We start from the raw sequence: 21,760 nt of genomic DNA, 5'->3' as shown, positions 1-21,760 counted from the left end.
TTTACAATAATTTAAATATGAGCTTGGTCCAGGAGGGTGCCTGTTAAGCCCGGACTTCTAACCCAAGGGTTGGTGTGTGGCGCCGGCCCCAGTGTGGCTCACCAAGCTCGGTGGCTGCACCTGTTGGTGAAGACCTTACCAACTAACGACATCCTTGAGCGCTCCCTTCTCCGTATAGGTAGTTGATTCCTAAGGATGTTTGGCTGAGAACTACTGAATAAAACAAATGTTTTGGCGGGAGTGATTTTATTCACACAAGCCGAGGTACAGGTAATATCCCTGAGTGGGTATGCTACAAATTATACTGGACACACTGTTAACACATGTTGCATTTCAAGTTACTCGTCTACGACCTCTTGGGGACGTCCCGCTATAGAAAGATTGCGATCCGAATCAGTCGGCCCTGTACTCTCTTTAAAACTCCACGGTGCAGTCGCGTGGCGATGGAGAAGTTACGGTGGAAGGGTCATGCCCTACACCGAAAACTGGTCCAGGCATTCGTGGTGAATTAAGTACCGAAGGTTTAGGTTGATTAATCAGATTGACCAGCACACAGAACTCAGTGATGTAAGTGTTGCAGCTTCCACACGTGACGGTCACGTCCGCCTTGTACCGCGTACTCCTGAAGACTGCCACCAGAGGGGAGAGACGGAAGAGGGGAGGAACAGCGCCCTCGCACACCACATCCATGAAGCACTAGTAAATGTTTTACGTAAAAAGTAACGTCTAAACATCTTACAATTAACTTAGTTAAATTACCCACGTGGGAAACGACTGACAGAAGGTCTAAATATGTGCATATTATCTACGTAGTAATTTTTTACTTGAAAAACACCAGTCAAACCAGAGACTGTTCGTCGCTTGTGGGCTACTCAGTTACCTGGAGCCAGACTATTTATATATTATTAAATACACTCGGTGAGCACTGCGTATTAAATCTGGCCTGGGGCCACAAAAGATATTAAGGCGTTCATCAAACCAGGTACTCTCTAAGGGGTCACACGCATACTTAACGACGCACTTTCTTTTGTGAATATTATGACTTCACATAAATTCTTACGGGAATTAAATACACTCATACAGGTGCCTAACACACGGCACGGAGCACTTACTTAGTTGCGGACACAATCACCATCTTGGCTCGTGCAGACGTGATGCGAGGGTGCGTTTCGCCAGCGGTGACTAGTACTGGCGGGGTGAACACTTGGCTTCTTTTATCACAGTAGGTACAACATCAGTCTGTAGCTTGAAAGGAAAGTAAGATTCGTAAAAAAAATTGCCATCGTGAAGTGAGTATTTTTAAGCTAAGATTTTAAAAAAACATATTAGCCTGAAAGTGTCATTTCTGTCCATATAGGAAAGGAAAGTAGGGGGTCGTTTTTCATTCTGACTTTGATTATTAACACAACAAAAACTGTTGTAATGCACACCAATTCCATAACTTTTTACTTCAATGAATGATATATGCTGCCACAAATGTAAGTAGTCAAAGAGACTGAAAATATAAAAATAATACTGATGATATAAGGGTATTTACAGTTTGTACTGAATTGTGTGTTAGTTACAATAAAAATATTTTGAACGGTCGATGGACGTGAGGAGACGTCAGTAGCCGTAGGGGAAGCCGTCGCAGCGGGGGTCGGCGGCCGCCCACCACACGGGGCTGTCCCCGTCCACGTCTCGCCGGCTGCCGCTCGCGAACCAGGCCCCCCGCGTGATCACGTGCCCGCGGCCGAACACGGCGCGGTCGTACCCCGCCACCGGCCACGAGACGGCGTGTCCCTTGGCCGCCAGCGCCTTCGCCACGGCCCCCGGGACCTCCGCCTCCAGGGACACGCCCCACGGCTGGCTGCGGACACGCGTATCGTCAGGGGCGACGTCACTGCACGCACGTACGAACACTGGCAAGCTTTTTGTGGTTTTGTTTCCAGCTCAATTTCATTTTTATCGGTTTTTTTATGTTTGGAAAATCTCGGGGTTGAATCAAAACAGCGCAGGACTTTGCTAGGTACTAAACATAAACAACACAGGTTGCAGCCAGCGTGGGACTTTGGGGGATACCAAACATCAACAACGCAGGTTCGGAGCTGGCTGGCGTCCTTGCACGGCCACTGGCATCACGCGCCGTGTCACGTGCCGCCCACTGACGTAAGGCGTGCCACGCGTGCTTGGCCGGATTACAAGGGTCATCACTACCCCCTCCCCGTGCATCGTATCATCCTTCCTTGGCGCCATTATCTATCGCTGAGCGGCCGTGGGAATTCCGCAGGCCGCCGTGCGGAGTGGCGTGAATGAACGCCGCCTTTCTGGACAGTTCGGGCGTCGGTTCTGGAAAGATGGCCTATTAGCATTAAAAAGGCGACGCCGGTCTTCGCGCGGGAGTTCCGAGCGAGTTCCACGACAGTTCCGTAGTTCCGAGTGGTCCGCGTGCGGAGGGAATTGCGACATCGGCGAAGAGAGTGAGAGACAACCCCCCCTTCCCCTCCAAAAGTGGCGCGACGCAGAATTCAACTGGATCGTGAGAGTGCGGTGACTGAGTGGCGATCATGAGCTCTTCGGGCCTGACATAACAGAATCGGATATATTTGACAAATGCGCATACCTAGTGGCAGAGGACCCTGTGACTTGCTGCATTTAATTTCACAGACTGGTCACTTGTCTCATGCCGATTCTGTGCAGCGAGAGGCCGTACAATCCCTTCGGGAAAGTACCGCGTGCTCCGATTTCTTCCTGCGGATTGAGTTCCAACACCGCGGAAGCCCACACATTCGCATTCTGTTATGGCTGGCCAACGACCCACGCGAAATGCTGTCCGAAAACATTCCTGACACGATGAAAATGCTCACCGACATTTTCAGCGTGGAAGAGCAAGATCTGACAGATGAGAGTTTGATCACCAACCAAGCTCATGCGCACTCTTCCGCCTGTTACAAGCGTGGGGCGGAGTGCTGTCGCTTCGACATTCTGTTCTGGTCGATGTGCGAGACTCGTGTGCTCTTGCCCCTGCCCAAGGAGGACAAGTGCTGCGACTAGAAACAAAATCTTTCGACATGATAAACACTTTACTTGGCAGACATAGGGGACATCTACGAAATATACCTCCACATGATACACACTTCCCTGCGACGGTTAGATAGAATCACTTGTCTAGCTTACATTGTGCATTGTTTACCCAGTTAAACAGTATTTCCACAATAAATACACTTAATATGTGTATGTCATTTGGATTCATTCATTTCAATACTTACCTGTACACCCCTCTACCATGCATCTCATTGGGAAGCGCATAAGATGTTTCACAGAAATGACTGCGGTGGCATATCTGATACCACCCACCCTTGGTTTTATCCATTTTATGTACCATCACTCCAATAATGTACAGTATTTATTTCTTTTTCGGTACAGTGGCAATAATTCGAAGCCAAATGCTACATTATCTAATTAGTGATCTGCTTGATTACTTTATCAATTGTTGGTTGGCTTTTTTTTTTTTTTTTTTGTGGAAAAACCAGATAGGTTACACGGTGTACTCATGGAAAGATGTCTTGCTGAATCTGAATGTTTTTTCCTAATCCCTTCACTTCTATTTCTACTTCCTCTGAGCTAATTACCTGTTGGTCACATTGATCTTGAAACGAGGGGTGTCCAGTGCTTGCTGCGGATCCAAACCGAAATCAACCATCCCCAGCACGACCTGCAACAGTGGAAGATTTTTTTTTTTTTTTTTGGCATCAGTCACGGGTGTTGCGGTCAGTTAAGCGGGCACCGGATTTTTTTCCTTGGTTCTGTTACGTTTTTGTTTGTGAACCTGCGAGCCAATACTATATAATTTTCTTTAGGTGGTTGAGCACACGTCTTAACGACATGTGTGCAGCACACTGAAATTAATTTTTAGGTGTTGACGACGACACCCGTCACTGCTTCATCTACTCCTACACGCTGTCAGACTTCATCGCCACCTTACCGAGGCAAATGCGCAACGAGGTGTGTGCCAAATGCACCCTGTGCAGTGCAATATGATGACGATCGCACAGGCCAAGGGCTTAATTATTTTCAGCAATATAACTTCACTATCAATTAACGCAAAGGATGTGCCAGATATTCGATTACTTTTACGCAACATGACCTCAATCAAGCTATGATCAGTATGTTTTTTTCACGCAAAGACATTCAGGGGCTCGCTTAGTTCTACCACTACCAGCATCGAGACTTGATGCGAATCCGAATCGATGGGCTTTGTTAACCGACTGCAATATTTCAAATTAACCAAAACCTCAGTCTTTGACTCCACAGCTAATCTTTCCGGTCGTCTTCAGATGTCGGCAGTATATTAGTAATCAATCGTACACCTGAGGGTTTTTTTTAACATCATTTACATTAATCGCCACCCGGGCATGGGTGGTGCCCCGGGTCTCACCGTAAAATGGACTTGAGTCTCAGCACTATTTTACTGCTTCACTCCACTTAGGATTGGTAATGGTAACCCAGACATACTTTGTATAATCCTGCCGATAAGAGTGTGACTAGGCCCAGCCACATCACACCCGAATGGCCACCCACATAAACAGACGCTCGGTTTTTAGGGTGATACTTATTATTGTGATGTGTAATGTACCCTGCAAATGGAGACTTTTAACTCAATGTGGACTAAGGTTCTGTAATCAGGATTAGCAGCTTAATGTCCTCCCATCAACTGAACAAATGCATAGTGTCGAGCCCTGGCTCTGACTTGTGACAGGCCGTGTTCGCAACGGGACCAGCATCTTTGTCGTGTTCATGAATAATAACCATCTTACCCATGTGACCAAATCTATTTCACCATTAGCATAGATTACTGATCACTAAAACACCCTTGGGTATTTTTTCTGACTTTCCACCTCCACGCCATGTGGTGACATCACAACCAAGGTGAGGGGGGGAAGTTTTACTCTTTATGTGAACACAAACCCCGCGATTTGGAGCCCGGCACATTTCAACACATAAAACCCTATGTAGCAAAATGATATCAATATAGAACAGCTGATACAACTACAATCAAACGTCCGCCATATTGGTATGTGAAAACCAGATAAAATGAGAGGAAAACACCGCTCCACGTCTGACGGCTGATGCTCCAATAATCTCTGGTCTCACCTGCACTTGAGCCTGCGGCTGCATGAAGCCCCCCATGATGCCGTAGCAGGCCAGCAGCGCCCCGTCGCTGGTGCGGGTCACCATGGACGGTATGATGGTGTGCTGGCAGCGCTTCGAGGGTCCCACGCAGTTGGCAGACTTGGGGTCCAGGCTGAACAGCGCTCCTCGGTTCTGCGCAGATGCAATGGCCTCGTCACTTCCTTGCACGATACACGGCGATTCAGGACCGAAGCCGGGAGTTTGTGAAGGAGGGGTACCGGTTTAACCACTACATCATTTTCACACGAAATTCCGACAGGAACATGAATATCTGTAATCTCAGGTTGGGTGTAACTTCGGCTGAGGATTCGACACTGCTAAAAACCTGGAAACTATAAAAGCTACAGAGACAGAGTTGAAGTAAACATATATGTGAGTAGAGCAGATTTGTGTTTGTGGTCATAACGTGTGACTCACGCCCGGTTAACATTCGCAGTGATGACGTAATGAGCTGTGGTGAGAAGCGTCGAATTGCAGCCAGTGAGAGCTCTGACTCCGGAAGTGATAAACTTTTAAGAGGCTTGTGAGTAGCACTGAGTGGGATAACTATAAAGTCACTAACTTTTGGTTTAGAGCCACTGATCGCAAAATGCCTAAGAGAAAACAGGTTATGTTGGAGAAATTAAAGAAAACAAGGGAAATCCCCCTGAACAGAAGCATTAATAAATGCAGAGAAGGGTCGTAGGTATCAGATGATGCAGACTCCTGGCTGACGTGACAACAGTAGCAGGAGTCGGACTCTTACGTGCACGGCAAAGCCGCAGTTCTGTGGCACGATGCCCGTTCCGAACTCCATATAGTTGCTGTTGATGAAGCTGCAGGCGTTGCCGTCTTTGTCCACCGCGCACAGGTAGATGGTGTCCCCGCCGTCTTTTATCTCTGGATTCCCGTGGACGGGGTAGTTGTTCGCCCTGCGAGGAAGGCACGATAACTAGCGGGCACATGCGCAGTCGTGCAACCGTTCAATGCTCAACATTCAAATATATTGGTTTGGTAATAACTAGGTGCTGTTGGGAACAAGATAATTCACCAATAGGTGCGTAGTAATCTATTGTGGACCTAGGTTTGTTATTGTTAGTAAAATATAATTTTTGGGGTGTTCTTACGATATTATTGACAAGTGTGGGAATACAATTATATTTTATACTATTTTATAAACCATTTTAAGTAATCAATGGACTCACATTCCCTGGGATTAGGATTCTGATCCCGGTTCAGCCAAACTGATTTTGGTTTTAAAAGATTTCTCAGAAAAACGTATAAATGGTTCCTTAGTACAATATGCCATGGCGGATGTTGTGGTTTTGTGTACTTATCGTTGATCAACTATCTGCTAAAATATCATAAATATAAAAAATTTTGTTTAAAAGATCTTGCACAAATATTTTTATCCACTGTCATATGCCATTGGAAATTTTGTATTTTTTTATCCAATTATTTGTTAGGAGCGTAATGAATCGCAAGCAACAGTCAGATCAACACTTTGTTTGGAAGTGTGTAACTATGTATGAGTGCATGTATACATTAGGGGTGGGTCAATAAAATCTTAAAATATTCAAATACCATCAAACATTTCATATTCGAAGGATTATATAGTAGAGGAAAACCATTATAAAGAAAAAAATATTAGAGGAAATAATGTAAATTAAAAAAAAAATTCACTTTTAACCTCTGAAGTTTACCAGGTCAATTTTTTTCTACGTGCCTAGTCTGTTACCATTCCCCGAGATATTTAATTTTTAACATGTGATTGTATATATAAAATTATAATATATATATTGATTATGGAAACTTATTTCATGAATAAAACATTTAAAGTGTTAAATGTTTTAACATCATAGCTAATGTTTTTCTAATTATTTTATTTGGGACCCTTGATACCTAGATTTGAATTCGAGGAGTATATTCTATGTACTGCTTGGGATGAGAATTTGAAATTCGGATTCACGGATTCGAGAAAATTGTGTTTCTACCCATCAATAATTATTATTTAATTATTTTATAACATAATAAGTTTTTAATGTGATGTAAATACTTCCCTTCCCTTCACACAGGCTTCACCCACTGCACAGGGACTCGGGATGGGTTTATAATCTACACCAGGAACACAAAGACGCAACAACGCAACACGCAACCAACTCAAGAAAGTCACAGCCGATAAAGCAGGCAAGCCATAAGACATCACCAAAGTCAAACCTGCATCTTTAATGTATTTTAATGTAAAAGGTTATTTTCTATCACTGTATCAAAGTTTAACACACTTAAACATTATTTATACAATTAAAAAAAACACTGTGGGCTTCGCTATACATTACATCTGCTTGTTTAAACATTTTCGGAACACTCATCTTCAAATATGGCCGTCAGAAATGCAAGCCAAAATGCGAAAAAGGTTTGAATTTGAATAATACTTGCATTGCACAGAAAAAAATACGTTTATTACAAAAGATTCCTTTGGGAACCAGTTGTCAGGAAATTGTTTGTAATACTACAAAAAAAGATATTGTAACTTTGAAACAACACTTGGGTTTGGGTATTTTTGTATATACGAAATACGTTTTTCGAAATAATACTAAGTATTCCTTATGAAAATTGGTGCATGATTTTATATTTTATTTTTATGTTTCATTTTTTTTAAACCATGGGAAAGATAATCTAATATATAAATAATTGGACTTTATTTTGTTTTATCATGCTTATTATGTGCGCAGTTAATACTAGAAAACTATTGTGACAAAACAAATAATTAAAGTCTGGGTAAGAAACCAAACCCAGTATTACTGTAATTATACAGTTGTTTTCATGTAAATATATAAGTTCACAAATATCTGTAATTTTACATGAATATTTGAGTTGAATTTCCCAAAAAAAAAATATATATTATAGTATGCAATATTTTGCGTTGTGCCGGTACTCTGAAAAAAGTGATTTCTGAACATTCCGCGTGTTGCCAGTGTTTTCATTGTTTCCAACATAGTCATTGTTTACAGTGTTGTCATTGTTTACAGTGTTGTCATTGTTGCCAGTGTTGCTAGCATTGTCATTGTTTACAGTGTTTTCATTATTTATAGTTTTTCCAGAGTTACCATTGTTGCCAGCATTGTCATTGTTTACAGTGTTGTCATTGTTGCTAGTTTTTCCAGTGTTGCCAGCATTGTCATTGTTTACAGTGTTGTCATTGTTGCTAGTGTTCCCAGTGTTGTCATTGTTCCCAGTGTTGTCATTGTTTACAGTGTTGTCATTGTTGCAAGTGTTTCCAGTGTTGTCATTATTTCCAGTGTTGGCATTGTTGCCAGTGTTGCTATTGTTGTGCCAGCATTGTCATTGTTGTGCCAGCATTGTCATTGTTTCCAGTGTTGTCATTGTTGCCAGTGTTGTTATTGTTGCCAGTGTTGTCATTGTGGTCAGTGTCACCAGGGTTGCGAGTGTTGCCAGTGTCGCTAGTGTCGCCAGAGTGGTTATTGTTGGCTTGTTGCTCGGGCTCACTTGTCCGCGGATATGAGCGAGCGCCGTGCCGCGGCGTAGTCCTTGCTGAGCAGCGCCGCCACCGGCACTTCTCCGCACGCCGGGTCCGCCACGTAGTGCAGCGAGTCGGCGAAGCTCAGCTTCAGCGCCTCTATCAGCAGGTGGAGGTACTCCGCGCCCGAGCGGTCCATGCCTGCGACACAGCCCCGAGTCACTGCTCCGAGTCACTGCTCCGAGTCACTGCTCCGAGTCACTGCCCCGAGTCACTGCCCGCGCCCGGCCTGAGTGCCCCGCCACACTTCCTACACCTTCCAGTACGACGTCACCGAGACCATCAATAGCGCAGCCGTGTTTGTTTGACAAGTTGGCTCACTCGATTTATCGTCAAATATTTTTCATACATGACGGGTTCTAAAACAAGTTGGATGTTGGATGCGATCGGCCAATCAAAATCGTGCCTAGCGTAAACGGAAATGACAATGTTTTCAGTCTCAACGATTCTTTAAAATTATGAATAGCATGTGGCCATCAAAGAGGTTAAAAAAATTTTAATAATTAAAATAATGTTAATATAAATGTCGTATGTGAAACATTTGTATGCGTACACATTGTATTATGTTTCTATAAGTTAAAAAAATAAATCTCTTAAAATTTATTTTATTATGTACCGTAATGTACATTACTGTGAAAAAAATTTGTTCATGTTCACAATATTAAAAAATGCAGAAACATAATGAACATAGTGACGTTTCCGGTGACGTCATAACTCTCCAACTTTATTTGACATAACATAATGGACGTAGTTGGAAGCAACATTTAACATTGTGATAGGACCTTTATAATGTTGGTAGGGGCAGGTGAACTAATTTTTTGAGATTTTTTTTATGTATATGTTTTGTTTATTATTATTATTAATATTATTAAATTGCCTGCCAACAGTCATGATTTTTAATAGGTAGGCATTTAAAGTTATATAAAATATTACACAATGAACACATAATAGTACACAGAGACAGTCACAAAAAAAGACAACACAGGCATAAAATATGATGAACTCATGACAATGATAAAAAAGTCAATAAACAAAGGAAACAAAAGATTAAAATTATGAATTTTAATTGAATTCCAACTATTGAAATAGCGATAGTAAAATATTTACATAAAATAGTTATATTAACTGCATAACAATAAGGAGCTCGGATAACTTTCATTGAGATTATTGACTTTAGAAATGGATCAAACCTTTTAAAACAATCATTAATACGTAAAACGTTAATATTAACATTGATTTTAAATTAATTGTAGGTAATAAAGTAACAATAAAATTTAATAAAGTAACAGTAAAATTTAACACTATGGCATCGACCAAAGTGTCTCACCTGCTCATAAGGTCCGTTATGCTGCGCCAACTCCTGAACCACCTCTGCCCGTGCAGTGTGACAATTTAATTTGTATATTAAGAACGTACTTTTATATGTAATAATGGGTCATGTATTATTTTTCCGTAATTTTTGTAATTTCATTATTGTTATATGTCTTTCTAAATATTATGTGACATTTATTTTAATTGCTTTCACTGGGCGACGAAGCCGAGGCCAACACCAGGAATCTCTCCGAGCGCTGCACGTGTCGCGGAGTGGGGGGGAGGTCGGGCGGAGAGGCAGCCGCAAGGCAGGAGAGGGGAGTCGGAGTCTGGCGGCCGGACAGGGCAGACGTGTCTGGGGACGGGAGTCGCAGGGCAACGACGGAGTAGTCATCTGGCGGCTGAGCGAGGCGGTCGTATGGAGACGAGTGTCGCAGTGAGACGATAGCCACGACTGGTGAGATTGGGTCCGGAGAATCGGGAATCTCGTGATCACGTGTGTTACGCTGTCGGTCGCCATTGTAAATAATTTAATTGTGTATAAGTATTTTGTTGGTTTTGTTGAGGCGGGACATTGCGCGCATCGGCGGACACGTGCGTGCCGCAACGGGACGGACTTCACGTCGCTGGCGACGGCGTTCCAATTTAATTGATTTCTCGCTATCATAGGGAAGGGGCAGAGACAGTTCATCAAGCGCACACGGAACCAGGGGGTGCAGTCCGCACTTGGCGCCTGCCCACCCCCAAACACGTGCAGCCGAGCCTCACTCCGCGGAGGGACGGGTGTTGTGCCACGGATTGCCCATGTACCTAGATTACGCGAAGGGCTCAATAAATACTTGTGGTCAAACTGTCGAAACATCATTGTAGCTCGGATAGTGTTAATTTCCCCCACCACTAGGCCTGAACCCTCCCTGAGAATACGATGCAATCCGCATCATGGGGGTGATATCCGGGACTACGACAACTATGTATGTTATAACAGTATAGTACCTAGTATACCAATGTATTTTCTGGCCCTGGCTTCTGGCTGGAGGTGCCAGTGCCGGGGTCCGCCATCTTTGATTGTGACGTTACGGCGGATATTTTGGATGAGCTTGACCATTAACCTTCAATATTTGGCCAAAATTCACAGATTCTTCCTATAACTGTTAATTTTTGTGGATTTAGTCGAAGTTTGGGCAAATTTTGGAGTCATTTTTAGCAATTTTTGCAAATTTTAAAGGTCAAGGTCATCCCAGAAGACTGCCGTAATGTCACAATCCAAGATGGCGGACACAATTACCTAGGTTTACTTCTTTTCCTAGCATTGTCCATAACATATATGTTTGTACAGTCACTTAAAAAGGCCATTTTAACACATTTGTACACAGTACAGTAGCAGATAAAAAAATGCAATACAAATTATTATTATCATCAAATGATGCTCTTGATGAAATACACCCGGAAATTGTATTTCTACAGTTCTCGTTCCAAATTTTACTTTACCCAGTATAATTTTTCCGATACTTTGAACAAATTTTCATTATATTAAGAATTTGTGTCTGAAAATTCTACGCTCTGTGGCGTGTGTCTGGCAACAGAGCAGACCGAAGCAAGGAAAGTGCTAATGGCACATATTGTGCATTGGAAAGAGAAGGTAAATAAATACACTTTTAAGAGTGAATGTCCCGTTCCAGGACATTATTTTATATTTAAATTCCTAATGGTTAAACTAGCTGACTTCTTTAATGGCTGAACTTTCACAAAAAGGAAAATATTTATATCGCATACTTTTTCATAATTAGCTGGTAAAGTTGCATTTTTAACAGTTATTTTTGGAGTATGGATAAAGAAAACTAAATGAATATAAAATAGTAACTTTTTAGCTTTAAAGAAAATTTTACTGGATGTTACGTGATATAATTTCTTCCAGAAAAAAAAACATTAATTTTATCTGGCCTTTTTAGAATCATCAGAAATTTTATGATTTTAAATCCTAAAAAAAATTAAATAATTGATTCTTTCCTCTCCTGCATGGTTCATAACCTGCATGTTAAGAGCGTATAGGCTTCGGCCTGAGACGCACTTAGAGTCTTCCCTACCCAGACCCCTCCCAAATACACTTAGTTATTAGTTAGGTTAGGAAAAAAAATTACTCTGGGCTGGCTGGCAGCCTGGCGGGAAACGACTAAAGTCGCCCCCGAAAAAACCAGTGCCACCAAACTAAATGCGGACAAAATGTCCAAGCTCCCGCCCATTTGCTTAGTAGTCTTTCTACTCTGTCCAACTCTTCTTCCAGATCCATCCTTCTGATTCCTGTAATCAACCTGCTTGTAATTAATGCATGAAATTTGGCATCCCGCATGTTTGTGCCCAGGGTTTTCCCTGTGTCTATGCAGGTTTTTACCTGGACCCAACTTATCTAGTTTATAGTCTAGGATAGTCAGTGAGGGGAGTTAGTCATGGCGCCAATCGCTGCCATGGCTGGCCAATCCCCCTCCTTGCACATGATGCATGCTCCCTCTCTAGCATGGCTTAAACCCTGCATGTTTAGAGCGTATAGGCTTCGGCCTGAGATGCACTTAAGAGTCTTTCCCTAGCCCGGACCCCTCCCAATACACTTAGTTTATTATTTAGGTTAGGAAAAATAAAAAAAATAAAATAATTTTTACTCCCATCGCGCCCAAAGACGTTTCACTTCAAACATATAATAATGATCTGGAACGGGGCGTGCAGGTTGGAATGCCGCTGCCACCAGAGGACGGGACCAGTTCCCCCACTTCCTAGGCCTCCGGGCTCCTAGCGCGAGTTTTAACTAAATGGAGCCCAAGGGACAAGGGATTCGTCCTTTTGCCATCACCTTGGTAGTTTATTTCCGGTGCTTCTCACCCGCGACCCCTTTCACGAATCAGTCTCGCGGCAACTGGTCGACTCACTTAAGGGATGTGATTCCATGGAGTCCGGGAGTGATCCCTAGCTTATTTATTTCTGGGTTGATATTCGTGTTATTTTTTTTACCCGCCAGAGAGAAGCCCTCGAGGATGTTGAGCGCCAGCAGCGTGGTGACGCCCAGGCCGTTGGGCGGCATCTCCCACACGGTGACGTGCTTGTAGGTGGCGCTGATCGGCGAGGCCAGCACGCTAGCATGCCGGGCCATGTCCTCCATGCCCAGCACCCCGCCGTAGTGCTGCACCTCGTCCACGATGGCCTGCCCCACCCGGCCGACGTAGAACTGCTTGCCGCCCTTCTCGCCCAGCTCCTGCAATCACCGTTGTAGCACCAGGGTTGCTTTTTTGTTTTCAACCTCCGATCTTTTATCCAGGAGGTTTCGGGGGCGATAAATCGACCTAGCTAGGATTCGTTTTTAGAAAATGTCGTTTCATCCGTGTTTTCAATAATCAACTTTATCGCTAATCAGCTTAAACATAAATGACTCTTCCTGACATCTATTGGCGAATAATAACAACACTAAAGCTACTCCAGTAGATGGCGTTGTTAAGCAACACTAAATGCTGATCAAAGCTTTCCAGAAAATGAAATGATTGTTCACCAGCGCAATAAAAACATTGTATCTTTAAATAATGTTGATAAGCGAGTCGAGCCATTTACTCACCCATTATTTTACCCAGCTAGTACGGATGGTTTTAGAAAAGAAAAAAAAAACGAGCAAAGCTTAGTCATCCAGGTACTGGGCTATAAAAACAAAAACAAATTTACATAACATAAAAATTTTCCTACCAAACGTTCAGCAGGGTCTTACTGATTTTTCTACATGATCGCCAAAACGATCATATCGTGAAAGAATCTTCACGATGCCTTCTTCGAAGTTAGCTGCCAGTGAGGAGAGATGCAGGGCGTGCCTCCAGGGCAGCTCCGTTCCGAGAGCTGGCCTGAAGTGAGCAACTCTTGTCACGGTCCTTTCTAAGTTTTCCGACCTGCTGGGCGCGTTCTGGGCTCTGCTCAAGTCCACTTACCATTAGGACAGCAGATACCTCCCCTTTCCATCCTCCAGCCATTAATTACATGAACTTCACCGAGAGCACTGACCGGGCCTTAACCTCGTATCGGCGGGCTGAAACTAAGGACATCTCGCTGCTCGGTGAAAGGTCTGCCTTCGCCATCTCGTAGCGGAGACACCAACTACTATAATTTAGTTCGGCGACTATCGAGGCCTTTAGCGGCCAACGCCGCACCTCTTTCTCTGTCCCTTTTAGCCCGACAGAGTGCAGCCCAGTTGGGCCCATAAGCGCCAGGCTTATGGGAGTCAGCTACTTTCCACCCCATCACCTTGCAAGATTTTTGAGAATCAACCCTGCGTCTTTTTTGCCTGTGTCCCGCTGCTCGTCAGAGCTATCTTTCGACCACAACCTCCAACCAATCAGAGACCAGTTCCCCCACTTCCTAGGCCTCCAGGCTCCTAGCGCGAGTTTTAACTAAATGAGCCCAAGGGACAAGGGATTCGTCCTTCTGCCATCACCTTGGTAGTTTATTTCCGGTGCTTCTCACCCGCGACCCCTTTCGCGAATCAGTCTCGCGGCAACTGGTCGACTTACTTAAGGGATGTGATCCCATGGAGTCTGGGAGTGATCCCTAGCTTATTTATTTCTGGGTTGATATTCGTGTTATTTTTTTTACTAGGTAATCTTTTAGTATGACTCGTTTGTGGCTCCCGCAAGCGTTAGTGCATCTCCAGAGGGAGCGATTTTCATAATTCTACCCCCAGAATAGTAAGTGGGAAATTTTACTCCTTTCGCCTATAGTTTGACTTTTTATTTAATTTTTTTCCCCTTGTTTTAACGATCCCTGATTCTTGTTCTCTTTATTGGTATTCTTGACCACTGAACCTCCTTTTCGTTTGGTTCCAATGTGGTCCAAGAGTTCGGGTCTTTCTCCGGCTCAAGTCCATAGCTAAATTCAGCCACTAGTTAACATTATCTTTCTTATACGAATTCCACGTGTTTCTTTAGCCGGCTAACATTTGAGCCACCACTTTTACTCATTGCTTCTTCCTGTATGATGAATAGCACATCTGTCTGAATTCATTATAACTCGTAGGAGTAATACAAAAAACGTTTGTCTAAAATCATTTTTAATACGAACAACCAGAACTGCAAGGAGTGGAAAAAACAATGGTTGGAGGCCAAAAAAAATCATTACTCTGTTCGTAGGCACACCATTGAATTAGTTCAAAGAGTTTGTAGAACAGACCTCCATGCCCAATAACTGATAAAAGTTAAATAACCAGTTATTAGATTGACACCATAACTGGTATTGGCAAATAACCATTTCGCTGATCCCCGGAGCCGGCGTGGTGTTGCCGGGACTGACCTTGAGGGAGGCGGCCATGGTGGGTAAGGTCATGACCTCGGCTATGCGAGGGGCTCTCCCGTCCAGCAGCAGCTCCGAACCGCGGCGGTGCTCGGACAGCAGCTTCAGCGAGCCCTGCCATTGGTCCGCGCTGACGGGCGTCACGGCCCAGCCGTTGGTCGCCAGCTCCACCGCCGCGGCCAGCAGCTCCGCCAGGGAGAACTGTCGCACACCAAACCCCCGCCAATCAGCCTCCTGTGTCCCCTGTGCGAGGCCCGTCACACAGCGGCACGGGTCTCCCGGGACTGTGCTGCTTCTGCAAGGCACGGAAACGTAACAGATGGCAACCAGTGAGATTGCATTTTAAGGTTACAAAATATTAATTTTGTCTCTATAAATTAAAATGCAAATGTTCGTTTGTTCAAAATCTTAAATTTCCGATAGCTTTGAAATTTTATACAAAGTTGCATTTGATTAAGAGCATGTTTTTATATATGATCCTATCCCATACCTATGACAGGAAAAGATAGGTAAACTCATAGATAAATATTTTTTATTTTATTTTTTGCATTGCTATAGATTGACATATATAGATAAGGTTTAGGTAGGTATATAGAGGAGCTATATAATTTAGGTATATAGAGGTGAGATATAGATATACATTGAGAGATAGAGGTAGATATTTATGTAGATAGATATATACATAGAGAAATAGATGCTTTGTATATGTGTACCTACAAAAAAATTACAAAAAAATATTGAGGCATTGGAGCGCATGCCGGACATCAGCTAATGTATGTGTGTGTAAATATATAATGCTTCGAGATCATAGCATGGGTAGAATATACATTTTTAGTTATGCGCATGCGCGAGTACTGCTTTGTTGTTTTTCTCTTGCAGTGCTACCTACGCAAAATGGCGACTCCTGAGCATAATTATTAGTGGGTGAACCTGTAAATTTTATTTGGCAACAGGATGGTGCCCCTCCCCATAGGAATCTCTTTGTACGAGAATGGTTGAACGTTGAAGTCCCTGACTGCTAGATTTGTCGTAGTGGTTGAGACTACAGAGCTCTTTTTCGCTGGTCTCCACGTTAACCTGACATAACGCCGTGTATTTTTTTTTTTCCTTTGGGGCTTTATAAAAGATTGCGTGTATGTTCCGCTGTTATTTAATTATTTTCCAGAGTTGAGACACAGAATTGCAGAGGCTATTGCAAACATTACTCCGGACATGTCAACCAAAGTGTGGGAAGAATTAGACTTTAGTTGGGATGTGTGCCGTGTAACTAAAAGTTCACATTTTGAACATTTGTAAGATATCTTAGCTTATAGTTCACCTTCAATTTGATGTATGATTTGTTGTAAATAGTCTAAATTAAACTGGTATAGTATGCCATTGAAACTGGGACATTCTTTTATGGACACGCTATATTTGATGATCTTATGAAATAAATAAATAATATAATTTTAAAAAGTACTAAAACTGACTGTGATTGCAAATGAAGTATTTTGACGTCGACAAGCTGGACAGTGTGTTGTGGTAATAAGTTATTCTGGGGAAAGCACGGCCTAGCCTCACTACCTCCCCCTAGATATGAATACGTTAGGGTACCTACACTAGGAGCACTACTTTGATCTTCTGTTCTATCCAGGCATACCCTGGGTAGAAGTTGGCCTTAGTTGTTCCAGTCTGCCATGTGAATGGTGCAACATACCATTTGTTGGGCCATTACCAAGAATGACTTATCCATTCTGTTTACCGTCGTGCATGCAGCCAGACTATAGCAGTGCCATAGTGTCCACACTTTTAAAAAATCGGCGGTGGATGTTTTAAACTTTAACAAGCAGTCCACGTGAAATCTCTGGCGCGTCCGCTATGCCAGGACTTGCGATGTGGTAACAGCGTGGGACAGACCCCAGGACGACTCGCCTTGCCCGAGCCGAACTGCTGGACGGTGTCGGCCCAGGCGGCCGCGGTGCCGGGCACCATCGCCGTGAGCGGATGTCGCTCCGGCAGTGGGTGGTGCTCGCTGAAGCCCCGGGAAGCCAGCAGCTCTGCCGTCAGCGCAGCCGGCGACCTGCCGCTGTCGGTCACACCAGCACACACTCGGCTCCTGCTGGTCCCTGCGTCCCCGGGCAACAGTTGCAGTGGCACAGAGTCACGTGCAAGACACTTCCCGCATTGGCTTGGATCAAGCTTGCACTGGTAAGCCTGGTTCAAGCTTACTATTTTACACGTGACCATCTTGCAGCAAGCTTGCCATGGCAAGCATGCATGCTTGCAGCAATGGTTCATAGTTCAGAGAAGGCTTGAATTATGCTTGATGTGTCTAGCTTGTACGGAAAGTCTAATTCAAGACATATGACCTTGCCCGCAAGCTTACATGCTTTATGGGTAGAAGAAATACGAAACCCCAGCTTTGGACTTGATTTCCAACGAAGAACTTCACTAAAACACTGCCTGTGCGAACTTTCGTCCACAGATAGCATCACCATGGTTTTTACACATTTCTGTTCCGTATTCACGACATTACTCCTACCAAATGCCGCATACCGAGAGCTAAGATGTTAGGCTGGATTTACAATTGAAAAAATAACAGTAACAATAGGTCGTGCGCACAAGATTGGACCCCCATGTTTTCCAACCCACTGATTCACAATGGCGCATAGGGTGGTCGTGTGAATGGGAGACAGGTCGTGTGCATAAAATGGAAACGAATAATGTTACGAACACAAGAGACCAGACCACGATGCCAGTTCGGAGCTGGCTGGCAGCCCTGCATGGCCACTGGCCTCACACGCCGTGTCACGTGATGTCCATTGACGTAAGGCAGGGCGTGGAAAAGTCTGCCATACTGGGAAACTACCATAATGTAAGCATTCTGTCTGGCCTCTTCGAAAAATGCAGAAAAGTACCATAACGGAAAACTGCCATAAGTCAAAATGACGAGACTTAAGGCATGTTTCTGACCTGTCGATTATTCGTTGCAAACCTTATCCGCACTTGCCCTCAAGGGGGAGAGACAAGAATATGAAGACGCCATATTGGTTTCAACAGCTTTAAACCTTTGATTTTTTTATTTTTTAACTTTTAACACTGAAATACCACAACATTGTGTCTGCCGACAGCACACTACAGGTGCACTCATCCCCGCTAATAATTCAATACTAACACCAGTTATGTTCTCACAAAAAAAAATTATTCGTAAATATCAGCCAGTACTAACTTCAGGCACACCATTAAGATGTGAACTTTTTATTTAACGAAGCTGGATTTTTAAAACTAATTACGAGAGCTCCGTTTGGTTATTAAAACAATAAACTCGTGAGAAAAGGTTTTTATTGACAGCTTTATTTTACTACAGACCTACATTACATTTTTATATAATCGCATTTCAGTTCCAAACACGTTTCGGAATGCTGCATCTGTTTATTTAACTCCTCTGTATAGAAGTTCGCCACCTCGAAATTAAACCAGTCAACAATCGTAATTTTGTAATTTTTGCTGTAGCTGTTGACCCACGTTTCATTATATCAACCCAGATGACCGGATTCATCACAGCTTCTGAAGCTGTGTATTGCAAAGTCTCTCAGTAATTCACTTAATTATCCATATTTAAAAATAGGCTTTAAACCACTTTATAGATAACTAAATTCCCATACTCTTTTGGACAAAATATTGTAATTTTGTGTTTAACTCACTTTTATCCATTACTGAAAGTGTTGTTTATAAGCTGTATTCAGCCTAGTTTGTATAAGTCCTAATTAAATATTTCTGGAATTATTGGTTTATAGAAGCACAGTTACGCCCTTTATGAAACCATTATTCAGGGTTTCCCTCATTGACAAGAAGGGAAGAGAAGAGGAGAAGCAATCGTGGGCGGAGCCTACCTGCCGTTCAGGCCCTTCATCGCCCCGGCGGCGGCGTCGTAGAAGATGCAGAAGGCGTCGCCCCCCAGGCCCGTGCTGGCCGGCTCAGTCACCGCCATGACAGCTGCCGCCGCCACAGCCGCGTCAGCCGCGTTGCCACCCCTCTGCAGCACGTCTGCGAGCACCATAGTCAGGGCCGGTCAGCACATCGCAGCGTCCAACGACAGAGTCGTGAAGTCATGTAGACATAGTCAGGGCCGGACAGCACACCGTGGCATCCAATGACATAGTCGTGACATGATAAAAATGTAGAGTATTGGCGAGACAGACCGCACACAGCAACGTTCAACCACAGAGTCGTAATGTGTTATAGACATAGAATAGAGGCAAGACAGACTGCACACCGCAGCGTTGAATTATAGATACGTTTTGTCATATTGGCATAGAGTAAAGGCAGACAGACCGCACACCGCAGAATTCAATCATAGATACGTTTTTTAAGATTGACATAGAGTAAAGGCAGACAGACCGCACACCGCAACATACATACCATAGAGTAGTGATGTGATACAGACACAGAGTAAGGCTAACAGACCACACACCACTGTAAATACTGTAAGTGTAAATACATGTATTAAATTAACATTAAAATAGTATAAATAAAACTACTGGATGTAGTTGAAAATACTGGAGGGTAATGTGCCCCCCATCAAGAGACGCCCGTGGACACTGCACTCATGGCCGCACGTACGAACCGAGGCCGGCGCGCGAAGCGAGCGGCTGGTTGGATGACACGCAGCCATGTCGGAACAGGCCCGGCGCTCGGCGGGACGCGAAGCGGGCGAGCTGGTCCATGCTGTGCGGCGACCTGGATGCTACTGCGTCTCTAACAGGTCGCCGACCCTCGGTTCTTATCTCTCCGCCGCCTGCTGTCGCTCGGGTGCAAGGTGCAGCACCGCGAACAAAGCAACCTCCCGCCCCCGCCTGGCCTCCTCCTATCAACGGCCGCCCACGACCCCAGCCCCCGCCCGTCTGCCGCGGCCTGCATCGCCATCCTGTGTTATCTTGCTGCCCACGTATGCTTTCACAAGCAGTTCACAGACCAACGTCACATATCGTCGTTTAAGAGACAACGCAGCCTATGTGACAAAGAGCAAATTTTTCAAGAGAGATAAAAAAAAAAACCTCAGTTAACTGAAAACACAAAAAGTTGTTTTTGTCTTATATTTAACACTTTTAATCAGTAGAGATTCTTAATAGCACCAATTGTAAGATAGAATTTTTTGTTTAATATATCACAAGGCAGTGTTTATTCTTAAGCGATGATGTACTTGTGTTCCCTGCTTCTTACTACTAGCATATGCCTATATTTACATGATATCAAATCGTGGGGCATTTATTTAATTGGTGGAATAGAAGGAAAAAAATACCCTTTTTGTAAAGGAATATATGTCCGAAAATGAAACCCTGCAAAGTTACCGGTGCGAACAGTGGCACGCTAATTTGAATTTGGCGGGCTTCAACGGAATACTCCACCGGCTGAGAAGATGCACGATCACAGCGCAGTGGGAAGCAGGCAGCGATGTAGTCACCTGAAGTCCTCCAGATCCAATTAAGCACGTTACTTGTAACTGCAGTGTTTCTTTTTCGGACGTGGGTTCCTTAGAAAAGATTTGCTTGTTTTAGGCATTCCCTAACACCCACTAAAATTTACGCCCTGTTGTTCCCTATCGTCCTGTACATATCAATTACATGTTTGCCAAGTTGGAGAGAGCACTGGTCAATAAGCTACACAAAACTTCTGTGGCTTTCCTGGATAGGGACTAACTGCCAAGGCTGCGAAACATAATCATCAACGTGCACCTTCCGGCTGTTGAAATGTGCCACACGCTGCTGCAGATGCAGAGATGCTGTTGGAGCCACATTCGGACAAGCGTCAGGGACTTCACGGCTGTGACAGACAGGGGAGGAAGAGGAAGAAGTGGTGTGGTGTGTTTGTTACCTGTCTGGGCTGCACTGCACTCTCTCCTCGTATAGCGCCTGTGTCACGGTGAGTGTGACACCAAATCTGGTATTTTCTTTCAAAAATGATCTGGGCTTTATATAGAGATGTTCATTTTGAAAAATTTGTACTTATTGCTAAATAGAGTTATGAAAACTATATTGTGGATTAAAGATAACATTCAAATATTACATGCACACCTATTGGGAATACCAAGTTAAAATGAGTACCGATAGAGAGAGTGATCATTAGCGTATAGCAGTCACGACTGAAAAATAAGAATCCATAGTTCATAATTTTTCACATAAATAAAAATAAGTAGTTTTTAAGGACTCTTTAATATAAATAATTTTTTTTACTCGTAGTTTACAAGTGAAATTATTATTACTACCCGAAAAAAAAAACATCCATTTCATTATTACCACAAGAAACACAGGCACAAAGAGTATTTAAAGAGCTAAAATACCATTGTGAAAAACTTACAAAGTGCATGAGAGAAACATTGCTTCACTGCCAGAGTTCAAAACAAAATATTATACACACAATACAAAGTATTTTTTTATTGTTTTTAATTTCCATGGGATAGTAATGTTTATT

General features: G+C 43.5%; 1 protein-coding gene across 1 annotated transcript; it reads right to left on the bottom strand.

Moving 5' to 3' along the window:
- Positions 1–229: 229 nt before the first annotated feature.
- LOC134538786 (glutathione hydrolase-like YwrD proenzyme) lies at positions 230–20,016 on the bottom strand. Its single transcript, XM_063380278.1, has 10 exons — positions 19,917–20,016; positions 19,183–19,336; positions 17,222–17,375; positions 15,311–15,511; positions 13,001–13,241; positions 8,659–8,830; positions 5,918–6,083; positions 5,134–5,304; positions 3,612–3,694; positions 230–1,849 (listed from the first exon to the last, which is right to left on the bottom strand). Exons 1-10 carry the CDS (start codon positions 20,014–20,016, stop codon positions 1,606–1,608), a joined length of 1,686 nt encoding a protein of 561 aa, XP_063236348.1. The 3' UTR covers positions 230–1,605.
- Positions 20,017–21,760: the final 1,744 nt, after the last annotated feature.

The sequence above is a fragment of the Bacillus rossius genome, chromosome 14 (genome assembly GCF_032445375.1).
Source record: "Bacillus rossius redtenbacheri isolate Brsri chromosome 14, Brsri_v3, whole genome shotgun sequence".
In the NCBI taxonomy this organism is placed as follows: Eukaryota; Metazoa; Arthropoda; class Insecta; order Phasmatodea; family Bacillidae; genus Bacillus; species Bacillus rossius.
The sequence above is the reverse complement of the archived record's forward strand: the minus strand, read 5'-3'. Positions and strand labels throughout refer to the sequence as shown.

Coding starts and splice junctions, on each gene's coding strand:
- LOC134538786 (XM_063380278.1), bottom strand. CDS start 20,016: ATGGACCAGCTCGCCCGCTTCGCGTCCCGCCGAGCGCCGGGCCTGTTC. Junction 15,512..17,221: donor AGCAGTTCGGCTCGGGCAAG/GCGAGTCGTCCT, acceptor GGTGTGCGACAG/TTCTCCCTGGCGGAGCTGCT. Junction 8,831..13,000: donor CGAGGGCTTCTCTCTGGCGG/GTAAAAAAAATA, acceptor GCTGTGTCGCAG/GCATGGACCGCTCGGGCGCG.